General features: G+C 33.2%; 4 protein-coding genes across 6 annotated transcripts; 1 reads left to right on the plus strand and 3 right to left on the minus strand.

The window, feature by feature from the left end:
- Window positions 1-435: 435 nt before the first annotated feature.
- Window positions 436-3594, minus strand: LOC144834733 (uncharacterized). The gene has a single exon (XM_078689637.1). The coding sequence runs from the start codon at window positions 3592-3594 to the stop codon at window positions 436-438; it is 3159 nt and encodes a 1052-aa protein (XP_078545763.1).
- A 2161-nt stretch (window positions 3595-5755) lies between these two features.
- On the minus strand, window positions 5756-9353 carry LOC144835050 (large ribosomal subunit protein eL6-like). Of its 2 annotated transcripts, none has more exons than XM_078690063.1 (6): window positions 9335-9353; window positions 7816-7941; window positions 7461-7562; window positions 6501-6690; window positions 6138-6322; window positions 5756-5987 (listed from the first exon to the last, which is right to left on the minus strand). In XM_078690063.1, the coding sequence occupies exons 2-6, from the start codon at window positions 7924-7926 to the stop codon at window positions 5835-5837; spliced, it is 741 nt and encodes a 246-aa protein (XP_078546189.1). In that variant the 5' UTR covers window positions 7927-7941; window positions 9335-9353; the 3' UTR covers window positions 5756-5834. The 2 variants fall into 2 exon arrangements, with proteins under 2 accessions (XP_078546189.1, XP_078546188.1); XM_078690062.1 differs by lacking the exon at window positions 9335-9353 and adding an exon at window positions 8891-8896 and having other exon boundaries at window positions 7816-7940.
- A 76-nt stretch (window positions 9354-9429) lies between these two features.
- LOC144835051 (uncharacterized) lies at window positions 9430-12237 on the plus strand. Of its 2 annotated transcripts, none has more exons than XM_078690065.1 (7): window positions 9430-9574; window positions 10032-10111; window positions 10473-10649; window positions 11031-11159; window positions 11263-11326; window positions 11433-11586; window positions 11717-12237. In XM_078690065.1, exons 1-7 carry the CDS (start codon window positions 9568-9570, stop codon window positions 11814-11816), a joined length of 711 nt encoding a protein of 236 aa, XP_078546191.1. In that variant the 5' UTR covers window positions 9430-9567; the 3' UTR covers window positions 11817-12237. The 2 variants fall into 2 exon arrangements, with proteins under 2 accessions (XP_078546191.1, XP_078546190.1); XM_078690064.1 differs by having other exon boundaries at window positions 9431-9574; window positions 11418-11586.
- Window positions 11471-23326, minus strand: LOC144835049 (uncharacterized). The gene is made up of 29 exons (XM_078690061.1): window positions 23299-23326; window positions 22657-22848; window positions 22322-22480; window positions 21752-21963; window positions 21298-21526; window positions 20876-20992; window positions 20694-20772; window positions 20444-20577; window positions 20101-20198; window positions 19666-19893; window positions 19276-19368; window positions 18954-19086; window positions 18477-18559; window positions 18208-18310; window positions 18016-18108; window positions 17616-17714; window positions 17106-17187; window positions 16687-16760; window positions 16297-16421; window positions 15735-15960; window positions 15348-15495; window positions 15061-15224; window positions 14803-14888; window positions 14406-14472; window positions 14026-14199; window positions 13672-13815; window positions 13085-13264; window positions 12667-12834; window positions 11471-11566 (listed from the first exon to the last, which is right to left on the minus strand). Exons 2-28 carry the CDS (start codon window positions 22783-22785, stop codon window positions 12703-12705), a joined length of 3591 nt encoding a protein of 1196 aa, XP_078546187.1. The 5' UTR covers window positions 22786-22848; window positions 23299-23326; the 3' UTR covers window positions 11471-11566; window positions 12667-12702.
- Window positions 23327-23608: the final 282 nt, after the last annotated feature.

Genomic DNA, 23608 nt, shown 5'->3' on the forward strand with positions numbered 1-23608 from the left:
AGTCGTGACTTGATTAGTGTTTCATTTATTACATCTCAACCATCTTGGTTCTCCTACATCAAGTGATGCCATGAGGCATTGCTCACTCAACTGTACACTAACTATAGAGGGCTCACTCTATACTTACAATATCATAGCCTTAACTATATGCTATCATTACATCTCCCTTTTTTTTAAAATTAAAAAGTTAATTACTGTTCATCTAAATCTACTAACTAACAACACTCTAACAATATCTTTTCCTTTGTTCACAAAACAAAACTATTACATCTTTCTTCTCTTACATATAAATCCTAACAATCTTTATTTACAAAACCTCAACAGGCAAAAGCTCTTTCCTAACATACATACAGTACATTACATATAATGCTGTTTATGTTGTGCTCAGAGTTAGACTATTCTGGCACACAATTTAGGGGTTATTCTGCCCTTAGTTCACAAATCTAGTTTTATCAATTGTTTTCTGTTGCGTTTAGGGTAGCGACGTGTTTCTTGTGTGGTGTTTGGTTCTATTATATGTGATGTCTGTGAATCCTGCGAACTTGTTACTTTAATGATATCTCTGCGATTGCGTCTATAATATTTTCCATCGCTTTCAACTGTGTATGATCGTGGACTTTCTTGTTTCTCAACGATTGTTGCTGGTTTCCACTGACAATCTTTTCGCACATAAATTCTATCTCCAACTTTAAGTGTCTTTAGCGGTTTTGTTCCTCTGTCGTAATAGTTCTTTTGTTTTGCTTTGTTTTGTTTTAGTTGTCTCATGTTGTTTGTTACTTTTGGTTTCAGCAGTTTCGTAGACGTTGGTAAATGTGTTTTTGTTCTACGGCCCATTAGCATTTGTACTGGTGATGGTAATCCATCTCTAGGTGTATTGCGGTAACTTAATAGGGCTAAATATGGATCTTGTTTATCTTCTTTCGCTTTTTTGAGTATCATTTTTGCGGTTTGAACTGCTTTTTCGGCTCTTCCATTTGCTTGCGGATAAAATGGGGATGCTGTTGTATGTTTAAAATCATACGCTTTGCCAAAATTTTGAAATTCCATTGACGCAAATTGTGGTCCATTATCAGAAATTACTTCTTCTGGTATCCCATGTCTAGCAAATTGTTGCTTGCAAAATTTTATAACTGAGCTAGATTTCGTGCTTTTTAACATGTTTATTTCGAAATACCCTGAATAATAGTCTACGATTATTAGGTATTCCTCAGCTTCTAGTGTGAATAGGTCCATGCCCACTTTCTGCCATGGTCTTGATGGTATTTGATGGGCTACCATTGGTTCTTTTTGGTTTTTCATTCGGTGTTTTAGGCATATTTCACATTTTCCTACTGTGTCTGTCACTTGGGCATTTATTCCTGGCCAGAAGATTAAATCTCGTGCAAGTTTCTTTGTTTTTTCAATACCTTGGTGACTAGCATGCAATTTACTCAACATCAGTTTACGTTGTGTCGCTGGTATGATTAATCTGTTATTTTTGAATAGCATATCTCCTTCTACTAAGATTTCATCTCTATAATCCCAATATGGTTTAACGTCTGGTTCTAGGATAGCTTTGTTCTCTGGCCATCCATTTATTACTACGTCCTTTAATTTACTTAAAGCTGTATCCTTTACTGTTTCATTCTTTATTTCTACTAGTCTTTCTTTTGTCATTTGTAGGTTGTTAATCATGTAAAGCGGAATGCTAAACTGTTCTGTTTCTATATCTGGTAGATGATTTCTACTCAATGCATCTGCTATATACAACTCTTTGCCTCTCTTATAAACTAGTTCCAGCTTGTATTTCTGTAGCTTTAATAACATTTTCTGTAGTCTTGGTGGCGTTAGTGCTAGTGCTTTTTTCATTATCGATTCTAAGGGTTTATGGTCGCTTTCTACGATAAATTCTTTGCCATACAAATATTGATGGAAACGCTCACATCCAAAAACTACAGCTGCTAATTCTTTCTCTATCTGTGCATATCTTGTTTGAGGCTCTGTAAACGCTTTTGATGCAAACGCTATCGGATGTTCATCTTGCAATAATACTGCGCCTATACCTGTGCTTGATGCGTCAACACTTACTGTCACCGGTTTCTCTACATCATAATATTGTAAAACTGGCGCCTCTGTTACTAAGCGCTGCAACTGTCCAAAACTAATATCATGTTCTGCTTGCCATTGGGTAGGGTCATTTTGTTTCACTATTACCCCTTTACTTTCCATATTATTCAACTCCTGTAATACTTTCTTTCTTATTGGAATAGGTACTGATCTTGGCGGATGAATTACCGGTTTTGCATCTTCTTTTACATGCAACTTTTGTACACCCCCAATACAACCTAAACCTTTAAATACATCGTATTTAGATTTCAAATCATTGTAGTCACTATTAGTTTCTATTCTTTCTACTCTCTTCACCAAGTTTAGTCTTTCACAAGCCTGCAGTCCCAATACAGGATGAACTGCTTTATTCATGACTTGGAACTCTAATTCATAGTATTTATGTTTGTTTTCACAGAGTAGTGTTACTTTACCAACTGGTCTTATCTTTTCACCAGAATATGTTATAAGCCTTGCATTTGTTTTATTTACTGGAATCTTTAATTCTTGTACTATACTTTCTGTTATCACATTACACTGAGCTCCAGTATCAATTTTCAACTTTACTACCTTATGTTTGCTATCACGGTTATAGATCTTTAAATTTACAGACCATTCTTTGGTGTTATCTTTATTCTCTAATGTATCCATTAGGAACTCTTCATCACTATTTGTACTATCACTATCTATTTCTTCTATTACTTCTATTTTATTTTTCTTAAACCTATATGGCTTTCTTTTATCTTTACTCCTACATTTTATAGCAAAATGATTATTTCTTCCACATGCTTTACATTGTTTGCCATATGCTGGACAATTCTTATACTCATGAGTTTTACCACATTGCCTACAATTGTATGAACTACTGGCAGCACTACTACTAGCTTTTTTGTACTTATTTTCTGTTTTAAGCTTATTTATTTCACTCTCTTCTATCACTTCACTGTTGCCCGTTTTTGATGCATCTTTCATTACACATCTTTGTTTGCGGCTAATCTCTGCAGCTTGGCATATTTCTACTGCTTTCTGTAGCGTTAAATCATTTTCACGAAGTAACCTTTCTCTTACAGTATCACTTCGAATTCCTACTACTATTCTGTCCTTTATTAAGCTATCATGTAAATTATCAAATTCACACGTTCTTGCTTTACTTCTTAAATCAGTTATGAATTGATCAAACCCTTCACCTTCCTTTTGTATTCTTGTATTGAACTTATGCCTTTCATACGTTATGTTCCTTTGGGGCTCAAAATGTGCTTTAAATTTCTGAAGAATTACCTCTACATCTTCAGCATCTTCGTCAGCTGTAAATACAAATGTGTTGAATATGTCTAGCGCCTCCTCGCCTATTACATGCAATAGTGTACTACACTTTACCTTTGCTGGCTTCCTATCTAGGCCACTAGCTGTAATGTACAACCCAAAACGTTGACTCCATTTTCTCCATTCTTCTGCCATATTATTACTGACACTTACTTTCAAAGATTCTGGAGGTTTTAATCCATTCATTCTGACACCATGTAATGTTACTTGTTTTATAAATAACACAGGTAGTAGTCGTGACTTGATTAGTGTTTCATTTATTACATCTCAACCATCTTGGTTCTCCTACATCAAGTGATGCCATGAGGCATTGCTCACTCAACTGTACACTAACTATAGAGGGCTCACTCTATACTTACAATATCATAGCCTTAACTATATGCTATCATTACAATGCATATTGGGTGATAAATAGCATTGCGATGAACAATTCTTATAAAACATAACTTTAAATTTACCATTTTGTTTTCTTAATTATTTTGCAGAATTTAATATAAATTATTCTTCCATGTTTCGATACCCTTGGCCTTCGGTTAACGTTTTTCATTGACGCTAGTTTTCAGAAATAAGGTTCTCGACGTGACGTACCGGTCACGTAACAACAACTCTATCAAGTTGTCGTAATGCTTGCGCGCGCGCACACGTGCAGATCGATTTGTTTACGAAGTGGGCGGAGCTTGCGCGTTGCATTTTGGGAAATAGCGTTACAGTTAATGTTTACGTTGCGTTCGAATAATGCACCAAAAAAACTAAAAGATTTGTGTTACTTCTTTTCATAAGTATAAAAATACATTTTTAATTTTATGTATATACGAATACACAGTACTATGTGATTTAAACTAAGTATATTGTCTTGTCTTATTTAATATTTTTTATTTGTAACTTATTTTCCCTTTGTTGCTGAAACATAATGTAAGAAAGAAAATGTAGAAGCTGCAACAACAAAAGCAGCTCAAATTAGCACATTAAATTAATGAATGGAACACCCCTATTTTCCCATATTTTTATAATGGTATAGTCCATACAGGTCATTGTGGCCGAAAACGGCACTTGATCTCAGATAATTGATTTGATCATGTGACTAACGCGCATATGCATGTGAAGATTGCGTGGTGTCATTGGCCAATCTGATTGGTGGAATTTTAGCCTGGAATAAAATGTATTTATAATAACCAATGGGAAAGATGTAAAAAGTTTTGGTATTTAAGTATATAAGAAATCATTAGAAAATCAAGGATCTTAACATTACTAAAGTAGGGAGTTTTCGCAGGAGCACGGTTACAGTAACTTTAACGCTATTTACAATGCGCAAGCCCCGCCTACTTTGTGAACAAATCGATCTGCGCGTGTGCAAGCATTAAGAAAAACTTTAGTTACACGTACGTACGACGTCGAGAGAACCTTATTTCTGAAAAATAGGGATCGAGTTTTCGCACACGTAAACTTTAAAATGCTATTTCCCCCAACATGTAAACGCGCAAGCTCTGACTACTTTGTGAACAAATCGATCTGCGCGTGCGCAAGCATTACGAAAAACTTTAGTTACACGTACGTTGAGAGAACCTTATTTCAGAAAAATAGGGATCGAGTTTTCGAACACGTATACGTAAACGTTAACTTTAACGCTATTCCCAACATGCAACGCGCAAGCTCCGCCTACTTTGTAAACAAATCGATCTGCGCGTGCACAAGCATTACGAAAACCTTTAGTTACTACGCGTACGTCGTCTTATTTCTGAAAAATTAAGAGGCTCATCCCCATTCATTGTGTCATTAAAGTAGTTCACCATAACGACGCCCGAACATTGTGATTAATACTGTACCAAGCCCTGTCATATTTAAACCATTAGTTAGTACAGTAATAAACATTTTTCCAGCCCAATACAATCAGAAATACGATTATTTCAGGCAAAATAATATAAAATTCAGAACTTTTTTGGCAGAAAAGGCTATGGGTGGTCGTAGTGTCGAGGATCGACGACCGTAAATGATACCATGTATCAAAGAACTTAGTACCATGTATCAAAGAACTTAGTTCTTTGCATGTATCTATTGGTTTATTATTAATTATTCGATTAATTTTATTTTGTACTTGATGTACCCAAAAATAGAGGGCGCTATAAAACTACAAACCAAACCATGACCCAAACCACAGGCACTAAAACACTAAAAACGTGATGAGTGAAAATGTTTACCTTCTAATTTGTATTTATATATAGGTTGCATTCAACTTTCACTCAGATCAAAAGGGAGTTTTACAAAAATTGTATTCATTTTTTTGGTCAAAGGCATGATCTAGTTTACACATGCAAATCAGTCGTAAAAACAAAATGAAGCCAAACACATGTTTTTCTTTCTTCTTTCTCATTTTAATATATAGTCAGACATAACTGATGCTTTAGAAGTTGGGTTAACCATTATTTTACTTAAAAGATCATTTTATGTGGATATTGTTTGTTACTGAGATAGAATGGCATCGCGATGTAAGCCTTCATGCTTTCAACATCCTTTATTATGTTCATCAATTGGCCATCTACATCACGCTGGTCCTCCTTGCGTTCATCCGACACACTGTACTTCTATATAAAAAAAAAACAACAATATCACCAGTACAACATAAATACATAATAAAAGTAAAAATTACTTCAAATAAATATTTGGAAATATATATATTAATTAATTGTTCAATATTTTTGTATACTAATGAATATTATAAAAATCATACTGACCTGTTCCTCGCTTTCAAAGATTTCTCCTTCTTGGTGTTTTGGTTTTCTCAATTTTTGTCGTTTGAAGTATTGGTCATTGAGTCTCTCTGGAATCTTGACACTGTTTATATCAAGTTTTGTCTTGGTGGCGATGACATATTTCTGATTGATTCGTCTCAGTGGACAACCATTCAGTTGCATCGGGCCTGTCAATTTGAAAGCAAACTTACAATTATCTAGACACAAATGCAGGCATACAAGAAACCACACAATTTATTAATAATTAAAAGAAGACTGTGAGAAAACATTGTCCCCACTGAGATTAGAATGTTAGATATCTATGGCAACAATGTTAGAAATTATTTAAAAAATAAAACATATTACCGGTGACTAAAAGAAGCCCAGAGGCGAGTTGCTTCAAGAAAACAACTCTCTTTCCCTTGTACCTGCCAGCTACCAAAATCAAAACAGTTCCAGGTGTGATTGTAGCACGGATTTTATGCTTATGTTGAAAGAAGGCCTGCTTGCGAGATCGGAATTTCCTTGTAAGGTCTTCAGTTGGGTAGTACCGAGGCTAGAACATAAAATGATTATAATATTTATAAACTAATGTATACTAAAATGTATTTTAATTGATGATACACAGGCTGAAATATAAGTAAAAACAAATAGTACTCGCATTGACAAAATGGAGTCCCATTTAGAATTTAAAAGCCACTTATATATTGATGAACTCTTGTGTTTGTAATGTATGTAAATTGTAGGGATTTAACAATTAAAAAACCCTCCTGTAGTTCAATTTCTAAAGCTCTGTCTACACTATTAAACTTTATGTGACAAAAAAATGTGATGTGCCTATATATGGACATGTCATATTACTACCATATTTGAGAATAATATCACTACCACTTTTTTGTCAAACTAGTTTGATAGTGTAGACAGAGCTTTTTTTTTTTTTTTTTTACCATATTTAATGAGGGTGATCCATCCAGCTATTGCTGATCATTAGGGACCCTCAGAGGTTCACAAGACCAACATATACACAAGATGCTCTACATAAACAAAGTCTTATTACAAGTCTTTGGGAGTGGAGTAATTTGGTCCTTTGAAAAAATCCTGACATGTGACGGGACTTGAACCCAGGACCCTTGGAGTGGTAGCCAAGCATCATAACCACCAAGCCACAACTCCACTAAGCTTTAGACCTCCCATTTGCAATATTTTAATTTCCAATTGGATAGGTAATAAATTAAGTAACTTAAAATAGAAAAGTATTGGTAAGAAGCCCTTGTACTTGTGTAAAAAACAGTGCCATAAGAGTAAGTCTGAAACTGAAATCCTTACCAGACGATTGACACGGACTTGGCGTTTCCCTCCATTCTTCTCTCCGTTGATCTGCTTTTCTAACATTGCAGCCGGTCTTTTGACTTCTTTTTTGGCAACAACCTAAATAAAACAGAATGAAATCAAAGACATTGGAAATACATTATTTTGTTACTTTAATTGGATATGTTCACAATGCAATATTTAAATAAATGTAATTAAACTTTGTTTATATACTATTGTGGTAAACCACTGAATAAAGTCAAATAAAACCAAATAAGAAACAAATCAAGCAATAAATAGGATATATATTGAAGAAATTTAAATTTTATATTTTAATTAGCACTCCATTAAACAAACTGAAAATATTACTAACCCTCTTTCTTTTATACATTGCAGTTCTTCTGTACATCTGTGATCTGCTGAACTGAGGAATTCCACCCGTCAGCCATTTCTGGCGAGAGCAGTGATTCTTTTTTTCACCCATACTAAAAACGAACCACTAAAAACAAAACAAATATTTAAAGTTGAGCATATGATAGAGATGTTTATTTTTTAATGAATGAATTTAGGTAGTAGGTAGGGCCATTCATTACTTTTACTAGGCCTAGGGTAGATGTACCAGACCTCGGCAATGTGCCAAACCTCGGCAGGTTGTATTTATATTAGTCATAATTAATTAAATAATTGATATTTTTTGTTTATCTTAACGTATAATATACTTTATTTATAGGTGGTAAATAAAAACCACCGATCGTTTACTAGACATCAGCGAAACATGTCTGCCAGTAGCCATAAAAACTGAAACCTGAAAACCGGAAGTGACATTTCAGCAAAATAGACCAATGAGCTAACACGTGACTGTTCCATTTAAAGTTCCAGGGCATGAAAAATTACACACGAGGGACACGTCTGGGATTGAAATAGGCTCCTACTGTAGTGTAGCAACATTCCAGAATATTCCATTTTCAAACCAATGAAAAAATATAGGGTTTATGAGGGGTGTTAAGATGTTTGGTTGATAATTAATGATATGTGCCAGACTTCGGCACCTAACGGAAATAACTAATTAAATTAAATTGTTTGCAATGTTGTTTATTAATTTTTTTTCAAAATATAATTGTTGGTAAAATAAAGTTAATATTGCTGTTTTTTGACTCATTTATTTCACATCTGGCCATGGCTAGGCCTAGCCTAGCTAGGCCTGCTATTTCATCGACGATCGATTGCGCAATCGCTCGCGCGTAATTCCAGGGCTTGCTTGGGCAGCGTATGCCGAGGATTGGCACACACATGCCGAGGTTTGGTACATAAATAAAAAACACATTTTTATTATTGTTTGTTAATTATAAATATTTATTTGATAATTTACACTGTATTTACTACTTATATAAATACTAAAAACTCTACCAAAAAATATTTTGTGATGCTTTTAAAAAATACACGTAAATAACGAATTTCCCTGTAACCTGCCGAAGTCTGGTACATCTACCCTACCTAGTATTTATAATAATACTGTATAATAATACTAAATTATAGGCTAGTAGTACAAACACTTTAAGTTAAATTCTGGCAGAGTACGGTCAGAGTTTCAACAGCAGAGAGGGTGGTTTTTTACGGACTCATCTTTCTAGTCTACTACTAGGCCTAAGTCATATTTAGACTAGCCTACTAGGCTTAGCTATTGTATTGGATTCGGATAGGACAACTTGATAACATACTAAATTAAAACGCTGTGTGTGTGATTGCAATATTTTTAATTTGTTATGGTTTACGACAAAATTTAGAAAACATTTTCCTAGTTTCCTACAGAAAGAAATATATAGTAATATCGCGTGTGAAAAATATCTATCAAAATGTATGGATTATTATGATTAGAGAATGATTTTGAATACTCATTTCGATCACTAACTTACACGAATTTCCCGTTTATTGAAAAGATCGACCCCTGACCCTGCATTAAGTAAAGACAAAAATATTTTCTGTTACAGTATAATCAAATCGAGTTGGACTGCACAAAACAAAGTTCGCCAAAATCAGCGCAGTGTTGTTTTTACTGTAAAAAGCTGAAGCTGAATGGAAGAGCATAATTTTATGGGAATAAATTAATAAATAAAACATAATTAAGATGCCAGGTACATGACCTGTAATTAACTTACATTTAATAGATTGTACCAAAGCTAATTAGTGAATTTTGACTGAATTATAGGCTGGTTTTACGAAGCAGTCTTGCGTTCACTTGCCTTGCCTAGCCTACCTACCACACACACACACGCACAAATTGCTTGTGGCGCGGTGGTGAATGGGGTTGTTATTTTGTTTATTACTCCAGTCTTGTGTGAGAGTCAGCCTCATTCCTAGACTCGTTCTAAAATAAGCCTAGGCCTGAAATACACTTTCAAAATGGGCTGAATGTTGTTAGACTAGCAGGTATTAGTTTTGAATCCGAAAACCCCATTTTATTACTAATATTAATAAGGAATGGTTTTTTAATTAATCATGGAGGTAACAACCCCCTGGTTTAATTAATATGAATTATTATCTATACTCATTTGTTTTTTAATGCTGCTTAATTTGTTATATATATTTCAGATGAGTTAATACCAGCTGAAGAGGTAGACTACAAGAAAAAATATAAGACATTAAAAAGAAAACTTCGCTTCTTAATATATGTAAGCATCATCCCAGTAACATCTTTCATTCATTATATTCATAATTATTTTGTATCTGTTTGTTGTATTGATTTTGTATTTGTTGTCTATATATTTATTTTAAAAGTATATCTTCAATAAATATTATTATAAACACACATGGTTTGAAATTATAGAAGAATGGTTGGATGGAGGTACACACCTAATTGGTGACAGTGGCTTAGGCTGCTTTTGTGCTTTCCTGGCAGCTAGTTATTTTCTTCTTGCGTCGTGTTTGTTTAATTTTTTGATTTGTATTATATTTTGTAAAATGTATCTTTTGTCTGAATAAATAATAATAATAATAATGTGGATGTAATTGTGATAAGTTTAATTTTTTTAGGAGCAGGAATGTTTCCAGGAGGAATTGAGAAGAACACAGAGAAAGCTTCTGAAGTCAACACGAGATAAAAGTTTTCTATTGGATCGATTACTGCAGTATGAAAAGGCAGACGACGAAGATTCGGATTCTGATGCTACTGCCTCCTCATCGAATGGTAGTGATACGGAGGCAAACCGAGTGAGTTGTGATGTTTCCTGGGGGACAAAGTTACACTGTGTAAAAGCATCTTAACAATTAACCTTCAGATCTTACATGAATTTTTAAATTTATTTGTTTTTTATACTGGGTGACCTCTTCAGATCACCCAGTCACTGCAATAACAGTAAAATTACAAAAACAAATTTAAACAAACCAGCCATACAAATACAATACAGCAAAGAATAAAATACCATCCCACATTCAAAATCATCCCTCGCCAGCATTCTAGATCTGAGAACCCTAAAAATAAATGACTGTGTAACAACACACTAAAATCTAGTACTCATCATTCATCATCTGTTTCAACCATCCACACACACAGCTTATTTACAAGTAAATTGTTAACCTTTATTTTTTAAGAATGGAGATGAGAAGAAAACCAAAAAGAAAAGTAAATCAAATGCTGTTAATCAACTATCAAGTGTGTCACATGGCCAAAATATGTCTGGTAGTTTAGCAATTGCTGCCAGTGACCAAAGTCTCTTGACGGTAAGTTTCATTCGTGAGGAAATAAAATCACAAATATATCATAAATAAAAGCAGGTTTTCATAAATCCATGGCATTGTTTTGACCAAAACATTTTGTTTACAGGGCCAGCATATTTCTGAAATGATTGGGAAGGCCTTTGCACAGCAGACAAATCAAAACAGACTTGGTAAGTAAATAAAAAACAAATGGGGTTAGTTGTTGTTGTTAGTTGTTCCGACTGTTTATATGTTAAAATATTCCTAATTATTTACATGCAGCTGGTTCTCTCTCAGTCACACAGTCTACGGTCAGTACTAGTCTCCATTCAGACGCTCAATCATCATCTCCAAGTTCTGGTAATCAAATTTCTGATTCAACAAATATCCTGACAAAACTATCACAAGCAGACGAAAAGACAACAAAACCACTACGAAAAAAGATGAAAAGGTAATATTAATATTATTTTAGCAATGGATTGCACATAAATACTGTATCAATACTGTACAAGAATTTATTACGTATAATAATAATATAAATTCACAATTTGTCATTTTTTCTGTTTCTGTGTTTCTTACAGAGATTCTGATAGGCTGAGTAAATTGACCAATCACCCATCACCAAAAAACACAGATGAAGTATTAGAAACGAGTGAGCTTGTGATTGATCTTCCAGAATAAATACATTGGACTCCTGCCAACTTTTGTATTGGTTACCAACTTGCACAAGAATCTGTTAAACCACGACTATAATACTTCATACAATACTATTTATCATTAATTCACTTTATACAGTAGTACATTTAGTATTATTAATCTACATTTTAAAAATGATATGCTCAACACTGTTGAAAATTAGATGTCCTCGTTAATATCAGTTTGGAATGTTTTTTTTAAAATAAACTCTTGGAATTTGTAATAAATATTGTGCCAAATTGTCTAGTAACAATGGTCACAAACTTTTTTATTTATTATTTATTTCATACACATCCAACCACAAGTAACTCGCTAATTACAGGATGGATAAACTATTTTATAATTTATCATGCTTATAAACGAAGTCTCATTTGAGACTTAGGGAGTGGAGTTTAAAGAGTCGTGAGTTACAACCCTAGCATTAGGTCAGGATTGAACCCCAGACCTTGGGATTGGAAGGCAATCCACCAAGCTACAGCTCCACTACACTTCACAGTTATAAGCAATCATATACTGCTAACACTGCAAATAAGGCCACTAGTCTCAATCATCTACATACTAGTCATTTACTACAAAACTATGAGCACTCAATGGCTAAACCCAGGGACCCCGGAGCTTATGGGGGCCCCTGAGCAGTGCTGGGGAAAAAAAGGTATTCAAATATGTTGAAAAAGGTTAAAAATGCCCGAGGGCTCCAGCGTTGGAGGGCCACTTAGGGTACTTAAACCAGGGGCATCAGGCCCCAGCATCACGCCACTGAAATCAAGGAAGTTACTCCCTGCTGAAACTACCTCTATGCTGCAGCTATTCTTAACGTCATCTATACAGCTGTTACCTTTCTGTAGCTTCCATATTTTGGCCACATAGATGCTTATCTACCCTCTGTCACCTGTATAGCCTTTAACTCAGTGTTGACACTACTACATATACTGTGTAAAGCTTCTATTAGCAATGCTTGTACTGGTTCTAAAAGTGTATTAACCTCTTCAAGAACACAAACTGTCTGTAAAAAAAACAGGTGGTGCAAAACACCTGTATTATTAGAAAATCCTTGTGTACACTACACTCCTTCATTACTAACCCATACTCTATATTATGCATAGATAGAATAAACAATAAAATACACCACACCCAACATTTTATAAGTTCACTTTCAAAGATAAAAGTTCACTGAACTGACCAAAATATGTGATATTTGACAGTAATACAGAATAATCTACGAGACAAGGACTATAATTTGAATAGTTTTTTACCTGCTCTTCAATGCACAAACTAAGGTCACTAGACACTTGACTTCTTTCAGTTATCAACTGTAACTTTCTCTTGATAATGAGCCAAATACTCTTAGCAGAAAAGCTACTACTCAACACAGACTCCAGCTTTTCCTGGTATGCTTTCATCATCTTACCCAAAGACATGCTATCAAATCCAAGCTGATATTACAAATAAGAACACTTATAGAGGTTAGATTTTAACCAATAAGTCTTCAATTACTAATAAAATGCATAATGCAAGAAGCAACAGGGACTGTTAGGCCTAGACACAATCATTGAGATAAACTCTTTGTAGACTGAATCAATATACAGCCAACTCTCCTAATACCAGTCACCTTTAGAGTGGCCTAATTTGTCTGGTTTTCCGGAAAGTCTGGTATTCGAAATGTGCTTTTAATGGTAAAAATGAATTTGGGACCTTTTGAACCTAAAGAAAAGTCTGGTTTTGGGAGAGTTGGCTGTATTACAAATTGTTTAATGAAAAAAAAACATCTTTTCTATCATTACAAATACTATGTTAGTATGCAGTGTCTCAAGACTTTATAAAACAAACACATTATTAATACCTCATCAGTTGTAGCTCTTGTAGTCGTCACACTTATTGCATGGATAACTAACGATTGAAGTGCACTGTTCAAGTATTTCAGATATTCCATTGCTGGGCCAGCAGAATGGAACATGCGCCAGATATCTGGTAAATAGTTGAATTCCTGAAACAATTTATTAGCAAACTGAATTTTTGTACTGTGAGATAATAAGTTCCTTATTAATATTTAGTCTTTGGGAGAGGAGTTATAATTTGTCATTAGAGAAAATCCTGACAATGACAGAACTTTCACCCAGGCTACACAAACATCAAGCACATTTTAAATACAGTACTTTACAATTTCACCTTTTAAAAGTACCATACAAATTCTCACCTGCTTCAGAAGAGATTTTATTAACAGTGATTCATAGACTTGTAGTAATTTGTTGTCTGCCAGGTCTTGTAATATTTGTTGGTTCACTGACTTTAACACAGGTTTCAATGTGGACATTTCCATAGGATTTGACACATCAGCACCACAAGAAACATTAGTGAAGTGATTACAGGCCTGAAATAAAGCACATAGAATTAACTGAAGTAAAGTCTATAATACCATTTTCACCATATAAACCGCTGGTGTTAATGTCCGTGTGTTTTACTATAAGCGATGTGAAAGGGTGTAATACTGTCAAGATTTGACTCATGATCAGAATCTTACCTCATTTGACTCATGATCAGAATCTTACCTCATTTTACTCATGATCAGAATCTTACCTCATTTGCAGTTAGAAACAGATTGCAATACAGTGATTCAGGTGTTGCAGGGAAATATGCCTCTTGTCTACAAACAAATATACAGATAACTTTAAAATCAAATCCCAAATCAATTTATAATTTTTCGAAAATCCTCACTACATCTTCAATTCAACATTTTGACCAAAATCATCATCAAGTTTGCCTAACAAAATATCTCCATGGCTTAACCTTGTATTTTCACTTTAAAAAAAAAATTCTAATGTTGACAGATGGCAGTTATACAAACCACATTTTTTTAAATATATAAATAGGGCAATACATTTAATGACCATCATAAAGATGAGGGGTCATTCTATTAAATACACCTCGCAAACATGTAATAATGCCACTTGATTGATACAGATGACATACATACCTGTCTTTTGTTCCATCAACAAATACATAACACAAACAATACTGTTTTCTGATTGACAAAATTCTCCAACCCAAAACCTTACAAATCTACAAGAAAAAAACTGAATAAATAAAATGGTAACAATGAGGTTGAAAAATGTTGTTTTAATTGTTGGCACACACAGAAGATGAAAATAGCACATGGCACATTTTCCTGATCCCATTTACTCATGCAAAACTAGTATGAATCGTAGCCATAATAAAGAAGTAAGCAATGTACCTGCAAAGTGATGGGTTGTTTATTTTCAATGGCAGTTACCAACTTTGATTGTAGGTAGTCAGGATTATTTACGATGTCTTGGGCGCTAACTTGTGTTTCATTTACATTCAATCCAATTACTACCACCTTTTTTTGACTTCTTATATTTTGAAAATCCTCCATAACTTCAACAGAATAAAATGAACAGTAGAATATTAACAGTTTTCAATTGTTTTCATTCTACAGGTTTTAAAAAATGGCCAAATGTAACATTTCAGATAAAAATACAAAACCTCAATAAATCTTACTCATTTTGGTGTAGAGAAGTATACTTTCATGGTGACTCCCCATTGGTCCTCGAATATAACAGAACTCACTCAAGCATAACGTGTTCAAATATGGCATCATTATTCCGTAAAAGGCAGCCATGTTGGTTATTGCCATGTTCAAGGACACCTATATAAGAAAATAAGATTGTTATTTTTTCCGTTACACATTAAAAATAATAAAACAAACAGACAGTGTTAAGCTCTGTCTACACTGTCAAACTAGTTTGACAAAAAAAGTTTTATGTGCCCAAATATGGTAGTGATATGACCAAATATGGTTGTGCTATGACATCATCATGTCCATATATGGGCACATCACATTTTTTTGATAGTGCAGATAGTGCTTTACTGTTTAAAAGCCTTTACCTGAAGCTGTCCTCTACGTTCATCATATTCTTTCCTCTTAAACAATTGTGCAACAGCTCGCAGTTTATCAAATGTTTCTGTGTTTACAACACAAATGGCACTTAAATGACCAAACACATTGCTAGTTGGGATTGTGTAAATGAACTTCTTTTGATTATGTATCTTGGCTTTGTGGTGCAAAATTCGTTTTAACACTTTCTCATCACTATCACCTTTAAATCTCATTCTGCAAGTATAGAATAGCTAACAAGCAATCAAACTATGTTTATAAAGTAAACACTGATTTAAATGACAAGTTGATATTGCTGTTGATGTGAGGTAATTTCAGGAATATTTGTTTGTCTATCCCAGGGAATAATTTCGCCAGTGTAGCATATAACAAAAAGCTATGCAAACCAACTTTAATGCTACACATTTCTAAAATTTTGTAAAAAAATACAATATAAAACTATTATTATGGACTCAGTTTGATTAGCAATAATGCTAAACAAGATTTTAGAATGAAATTTGTCCCTGTATCCTAGTAAAAAAAAAATGGTGATTGATGACTAATAAAACTAACCTGAAACCAGCCTGTGTAAAGAGCGTAACCAGTTGTGGATATGGGTTAGGTGGTAAATGATCATTAAATAAAAGTCCTTTTAAAAAGACATTCCACACCTCATCAAGTTTTGTGTCAATCAAATACTACAATGAAACATTATAAATTGAAACGTCACAAATCAATTTAAGTACATACTCAAAACATGTAAGTGTATATCTTATCAGAGTAAGTATTATGTTGTACTTTCCCACACAAACATTTTTCATGCAAACCTTAATTAAAACATTTTCAAAATCTCTTCAATCAGTTTCATACACTTACATATTAAATATGTTGCATGGTCTAGTCTAGGTCTATATAGTCTGAAGCTAATCTTTTACAACATAATTTAACTTGTTTAATTCTTACCTGCATAAGGGCACCCTCTATGGCCATAATCTTTGGTCTGTTACTGGATTCAATAACCTCTTCAACATTAATAACTAAAATCAAATCATAAGATCAATTACTTTTGATAGATCTGCCTAAAAATTTCCATTTTACAATGTTCTCTATAAACTAGTAATAACATTGTACTTTTAAATGCACAAAAAAACAATTGACAGAAACGTGTCATACTTTTAGAATAATCAAAATACTTTTGATTGCAACTACATTCTACAGTGTTAAGCTTTGTCTACACTATCAAACTAGTTTGACAAAAAAGATGATATGCCCAAATACGGTAGTGATATGACATCATCATGTCCATATATGGGCACATCACATTTTTTGTCACATAAAGGTTAAGTGTAGACAGAGCATTAGATAACAATTAATTCACTAACTCAAATGGTCTTGCTGGATAAAATCTTTAATCTCATTACCATGAGTGAGAATTTCATCTGCTACGTACAGAACCTTTTTGGACTAAACAAAATAATAAGCATTTAGTAAAATCATTAAACATGGGTGAACAAACTGTACATTCAACATTAAAATACACATGCATTAACATGCTAATTAACAAGCTAATCCTAAAGTTGAGATGAAACAAATGTTCTGGGTTGCTTAAGTTCAAAATAGTACATCACAACAATAGTATACTGGTAATATCTAACCAGGTAACATTTCACTTTTCCCTGATTTAACATTATTTAACATTATCAAGATCGAACTAATCATCTGGTAAACATGCCACTTATATTGATAAAGATGACATTGAGGGGTCATTCCATGAAATACACCTCACAAACGTGCAAAAATGTAAAACAATAAAACAATTTTAAACAGCATTTTTTTAAACAGCCTTTGTAAGTTTTAGTGATGTTAAACAACAAATGTAAACGATTCAGTACCTTTTTCTTAGATAAGTCTTTTCCCGTATTCTGCATCTTTCTAGTTTGTGGTCGTGGCACATCATCAGGAAATGCTTCTGCACAATTATCATAAAACTCCTGGAAGAAATCACAACAAAATCTAAACCAAATGCATTCTGTTTTCATCTTTTGAATTGTATTGTGATTTTGAAAGAATGAATTCTCAATTCTGCCAAGTTAATTCTATGTAGGATGTTCTTAACATACTACATTATTTGTTAATAAAATGTTATATGTTTATAAGCTATATCATTTATAATTGTGTATGCTGCCTATTCAGTCATTAAATCAATGCTCTATCTTACTCTTCCTTTAATATTTCCTTAAAAACCTCTCAAATGGCCAATTTAATTGAAGTTCTTCTCATTATGAATTTTACCTTAAACTTTGGACAGAGAGGTAAAGCATCTTCAACAAGTTTGTAGAACAACACAGTGGTATAAGCATTCATCTGAACCAACGCCATTAAAAACTAAGACAAAGAAGTAGAAAATGATTTGTAAATTTGACAGTCATAATATTCATAACAGTACTGAGGACAGTATACTGTAGTAGTTGTATGTTTACTTACAGGCTTTGGTAAAAACTTGTCCTCAGTAAGTAACTGCTTGCATTTATTTGTTATTTGACAAAGTAACTTATGGCTTGTCTGAATATCTGATGACCTGGCAAAACTGTGAATTAAAACCTTACATTATCAAGTTGAATTTAAAAATAACAAAACATTTAAATGCTACGATACAGCTATTAAAATGATCATTAGGAAATGTTGGGTATTTTATTATGTTAAATGTATGTATGAAGTTAATAATGGAATTGAATAACATAAAGTCTCCTTACAAGGAATTGTCCAAAAGTGGCAACAGCTTTTTTTGATAATCTTCAAACAACCTTTCAATAACATCCAATAAAAAACCATGTTCCTGAAAAATATAAATGTTTTTGTGGTAAAATTCAAAATTAAAGCAAAATGTCAGACCCTCTTGGAATTCTTGTAAAGCTCTGTCTACACTATCAAACTTTATGTGACAAAAAATGTGATGTGTCCATATATCGACACGATGATGTCATATAACTATCATATTTGGGCATATCACTACCATATTTGGGCACATCACACTTTTTTTGTCAAACTAGTTTGATAGTGTAGACAGAGATAAATAGTAAATAGTAAAAGTAAATCTACAAAACTGCATGGAAACAAATATTTTTGATGTTCTCAATAAAAATTGTTAATTGCCCTCTTGTGGTATTATCATCTTTATTAATTGTTACAAAGTATTTTTACAAGTAAGAACTATTGTTGGTAAAACTAACATGGCTTAGAGCAGGTGCTGAGTTGATGATATCCTGAATAACGTCATTATATTGAATACAATTGTAAACTTGAGCAGAAGTACTCTGATGCAACTGACACAGTTCAAATACCAAATCTGAATTTGATTTTCCTCTGAAACATAAAAATAAACATTTTAATTAAGATATATTATACACAAAATTGGGCACATTAAATGTCATCTAAATCCTGCTATTCCAAACAACTTTGGGGAAGAAGTTGTTGTAAACATTCACATGGTAGGTATTTAGTGTTATGTCATTATACAGTAACAGTACAGTACTACAATAAAACAAGCTTCACCTGTCAATCAAGCCACAAAGTAAAGTGTGATGACTAACTTTATACACATCTGGTACCTCATACAATGAGGCTATACTTTGTTGTTGCTTTTGCCTGCAAATGAAAAAATAACTAAATTATTCAAAAGGAATTAAATAAATGTATAATATCCTAAATATAGTGCTAACTGTTGTGAAATCTCCAAGAGCTATACATGCAAACTGAAAAATTATTGAAAAAAATCAATAAATTAAAGAAAAGGACCAAAAGAAAAATCAACCATGCTTATTTGCTCCAAAATAATATACATTGTAATCATAGATTTTGATAACTAGACAATAATTGTCACTGAATTTGAAAAAGTTCATGATTTTAATAACTTTAAGAAATACTAATGGACTAATACATTACCTAAAAGTGTCTTTGATGTTTACAGTAATCCCTGTAACCTTTGCTTTAGGAGCTTCATCGGTTTGTTGTTTTTTCTTTGTTTTTCCAGTCTTTTTCGTCACTGGCAAATGACTTGGTGATTCCATCTGAGGATATTCAAACAAAGAATAGTAAGCCTCTGCATCAGCCTTCTTCCAAAATATGCCCTCAAACAACGTTTTATATGGTATAGCCTCGTAGCTTTTCAGTCTGTTGAATTCAAAACAAGAACATTGTTACCATTGTTGTGTTGTGTTGAAAATGTCAGCATTTTTAAAAAGAAATTCCAAATTACTTTGTTGTTTTATTTGAATATTTAAACATTAAAATACAAACTCGAAATAAAATGGCAGCAGTTAACATTTTTATGAAATAATAATAATAATAATAATAATAATATCAGGCTATTGTACTAACCTTTCTTTACCACCACTTGTGGATTCCACAAAATGAAAATTAAATTCTATTTTCCCTTGAAGATACTTTCTTTGGTAAGGATCCACAAGAAAAATACCCTGTAGTTTAAAAAAAGTATTTCATGAGACAGAAAATGCTCCACAAAAACCATCTAAATAAGGATAATTAACCAATAAAATATCTTTTCTAAGACTGATCTGGCAGAACCAGTTTCATTGAAGACTTTGTCCATGATGTCTATAATATTGTTAATGTATTACAATATCATTATAAGAACACAACAGGACATCTTTTCTGAGATATGAAGTTACATTTTACAACATACAACTAAAAAAATAAACACCTCTAGTGAAACAACAGATTTGTTTGTGAAAGATTCCAAGACAGCATTTCTAAATTTCTCTTGTTTGTCATCAATAAGTTGAAATGTCCATTCAGTCACTTCTGATCCTTTTAGGCTGGATGATAACAAAGCTCCTAATTTAACATGAACACATAATAATATTTTACCATAAGAGTATTCACTACTGAAGAAAATAAAAAGCTATTAAACATGGCACCTACTTAAATAATCTTAAATTTTGTAAACTTACTCAGAAAAACATGGGGTGAATCTTGCGACGTTAGAATGTTTACTTGCTTTACAACCTGGTCAACCATTATTCGGGTGCTCTAAACAAAACAAAATGTACCTTCTGTATTAACATGTAAGATTTATAACTTAAGTTATATATTTTCAGTATATTTTTATTATTAAACTCATCCTTTATCTTACCATAGAAGCATTTTGTCCATACAAGACATAATTGAGACGAACGGTAAAAGATGGAACCTCTTTGTATAAAGTGCTTTGAAATATACATGGTGCAATCAATGCAATTAACACTTGACCCTAAAAAATAATAACAGCATATTTAATAACTATTTGATAACTTTAATCACAATTAAAAATAAATGATTACTACTGTACATGTAAGTCATTCTAATAATTTTCTGATTAAAAGTTAAACAAAGAACATAATGTGGATAATAAAATGAATGAATCAAATGTAAAGGCAGAAAAGCGAACGGTTCCACTTTATGTTGAGGGTTAAAGGATTTCCTATAAAAATCAAACTTTCACATAAAATTGAAAGTGGTAAAAGAAGACAAGATTTCATACTATCATTTCATAACATTAGTGAAGAGAACACTTACATTAAAACCATACTGATTGTCTTCAAAATCAATCTTTTGCGGAATGTGGTTAGTAAGCAGCCAATCATAGGCTTTCAATGCCGTTGGATTAACAACATGTACAATGTCCTTTAATCCCCATGCATTATCACATCCTTCAACACCAAATATACTTGGAATGCTTGTTGGAATCAAAGCATTCTCAAGCTGAGATTTCAATGATTTGATATCCTTTCTAAACATGTGAAACCTGTACACAAATAATCAAATCAAAATAAACAATTTTTCCTTTAATTGCAGAAATTACAGGATGGATAAACTAAACGGTATTTATGTAATGGGTAGAAAAGGTCTTGATTCAAAACCCTGACAAACGATCAGGATTGAATCCCGGATCTTAGCATTGGAAGGCAAGCATGTTAAGCAATAAGCCACAGCTCCATTAATATATAGGGATTGACAGCATCATCCATACCTCTCAGCAAAACAGCGTAGTCTTGATACTATCTCAGGATAAGGATTGTACAAGAGTTGAGGTTTCTCAAGTACACTCTGACAAATGGCCAACACTTTGCTCTCAACTTGTGTCTCATCTAAGTATTCACTGATTATTTCCATTACACGTGCTGCTTCACGATCCTTAGGGGCCTCAAACTTGTATCTAGGGACTGGCAGATTTCCTGTAAGCTGGGGGAACATAAGTATTCTTCAATTTAGTTATTTTAAAAAATTAATATAGAATTCCAGATTTATTAATACTTTTCTCTTTCAAATATTAAGTTTTACTGAGTCAACATAAATTCTGAATTTCCTTTAATTCCATTATTATTATAATTAACATTAAAATACATATAAAAACAACTAGATTTAATTCGTCACTATGACGAATAATAGGTTATATGCATGATAATGCATATAACCTAAAAAGTATGGTGAATATAGTGAATAACAATAATAAGAATATTACCAAACAATGTCTCACATAGTAAAACTTTTCAACATGTAATTTAAATTAAATTTACAATATTTGGAAATATTTACATACCTCGGTCATCACAGACATGATGTCATCTTCACTTTCTTTGATAGCATCCAGATCAGGACCAGTGCTCGCTATTAATGGTGGTCGCTCTCGTGCCACGGTTGCGGGCCTGGAAGTCGTAGGTCCAGAATGTACAAGTGAGGACAGTGGCTTATAAGATGCCTAGTAAAGTATGAGGAGAAAAAATGTAAAAAACATCAATAGTTTGGTACCAACATTTGTTTGGTACCAAAAAATAGATGTACACTTTGTGATAATCTGTCTTTGAATATATTAGTTTTGATCATATTTGTAATGGTAGGCCTACCTAAATTGAAACAAAACAAAATAATGCTCACCACACCCTGCTGTGGCCGTCCCCTTCTACTTGACACATTTTTAGAATCATTGCTATAAAATGATGATCTTCTTGTTGGAGCAGGAGGTCGTGCAGCCGGTGTATCTTTGCCACTCCCTTGGTTGGTCATATTTTACAAATTCAGCAATGAATGTATATGCATTTTATTATTATTTCGGGTTTTTTTTACGTCCTGAAAAAAAAGTGGCTTATTTAACATTATTTAATTATTTAATGACTGATGATGAGGAAGTGCTGCTGCAGTCTTCTCTTTTCTTCCCCCCCGCCCCCCTCCACCCTCTAGCTAGTACAGTAGCTTGCCCCGGCCTATTACTAGCCTATAGGCCCTAGTCTAGGTACTAACCTAACAAATAGAGTCTATAGGCGCGGGCTTCAGATCACTCACACACTCAGCAGCAGCAGGCTCAGTCAGGCCATGGAGGTATAAAATTATACCTAACCTCCATGGTCAGGAGGCGTACCTACTACTACTACTAGGCTAGCCTAGCAGCAGATGCCAGAGGCTTTTATGAGCTAGCCTGGCCTACCAAAAGAATATCACCTTCTAAAACAAGCCTAACTAGGCTAGAGAGCCTAACCTAGAACTGCTATTAGGTTAGTACTACTTTTTAAAACAAATTACTTATTAAATTACATAATTTTTCTATATTTTTACTTCATCTCCAAAACAACAGCGACTTGTATCCAGGATCAAAGTTCAAGTTTGTTATTATTAATAGAGCCTCCTCCACCGGCTTCTTGTTTACTTGGAATTTCAAATTGGTAAACCGTCACTTGTAAACATTTATTCTCATATTAGAAATTATTTTTAAATATATATTTTAGACAAAATATTACTATTATTATTATAAATAGTGTTTGCGTATTACTCATTATGTTTTATATAATTATCTGTGTGTGCCAATTACTGTCAACAGTCAGCCAATCAGAAT

This window comes from Antedon bifida, chromosome 2, assembly GCF_963402885.1.
Source record: "Antedon bifida chromosome 2, ecAntBifi1.1, whole genome shotgun sequence".
Taxonomy (NCBI): domain Eukaryota; kingdom Metazoa; phylum Echinodermata; class Crinoidea; order Comatulida; family Antedonidae; genus Antedon; species Antedon bifida.

Coding starts and splice junctions, on each gene's coding strand:
- LOC144835051 (XM_078690064.1), top strand. Junction 11,160..11,262: donor GTGACCAAAGTCTCTTGACG/GTAAGTTTCATT, acceptor TTTTGTTTACAG/GGCCAGCATATTTCTGAAAT. Junction 11,587..11,716: donor CTACGAAAAAAGATGAAAAG/GTAATATTAATA, acceptor TGTTTCTTACAG/AGATTCTGATAGGCTGAGTA.
- LOC144835050 (XM_078690063.1), bottom strand. CDS start 7,926: ATGGGTGAAAAAAAGAATCACTGCTCTCGCCAGAAATGGCTGACGGGT. Junction 6,691..7,460: donor AAGTCCGTGTCAATCGTCTG/GTAAGGATTTCA, acceptor TTTATGTTCTAG/CCTCGGTACTACCCAACTGA. Junction 5,988..6,137: donor TCTTTGAAAGCGAGGAACAG/GTCAGTATGATT, acceptor TTTTTTATATAG/AAGTACAGTGTGTCGGATGA.
- LOC144835049 (XM_078690061.1), bottom strand. CDS start 22,785: ATGACCAACCAAGGGAGTGGCAAAGATACACCGGCTGCACGACCTCCT. Junction 20,773..20,875: donor ATGGACAAAATGCTTCTATG/GTAAGATAAAGG, acceptor TGTTTTGTTTAG/AGCACCCGAATAATGGTTGA. Junction 18,311..18,476: donor CCACTTTTGGACAATTCCTT/GTAAGGAGACTT, acceptor TTTAATTCACAG/TTTTGCCAGGTCATCAGATA.
- LOC144834733 (XM_078689637.1), bottom strand. CDS start 3,594: ATGAATGGATTAAAACCTCCAGAATCTTTGAAAGTAAGTGTCAGTAAT.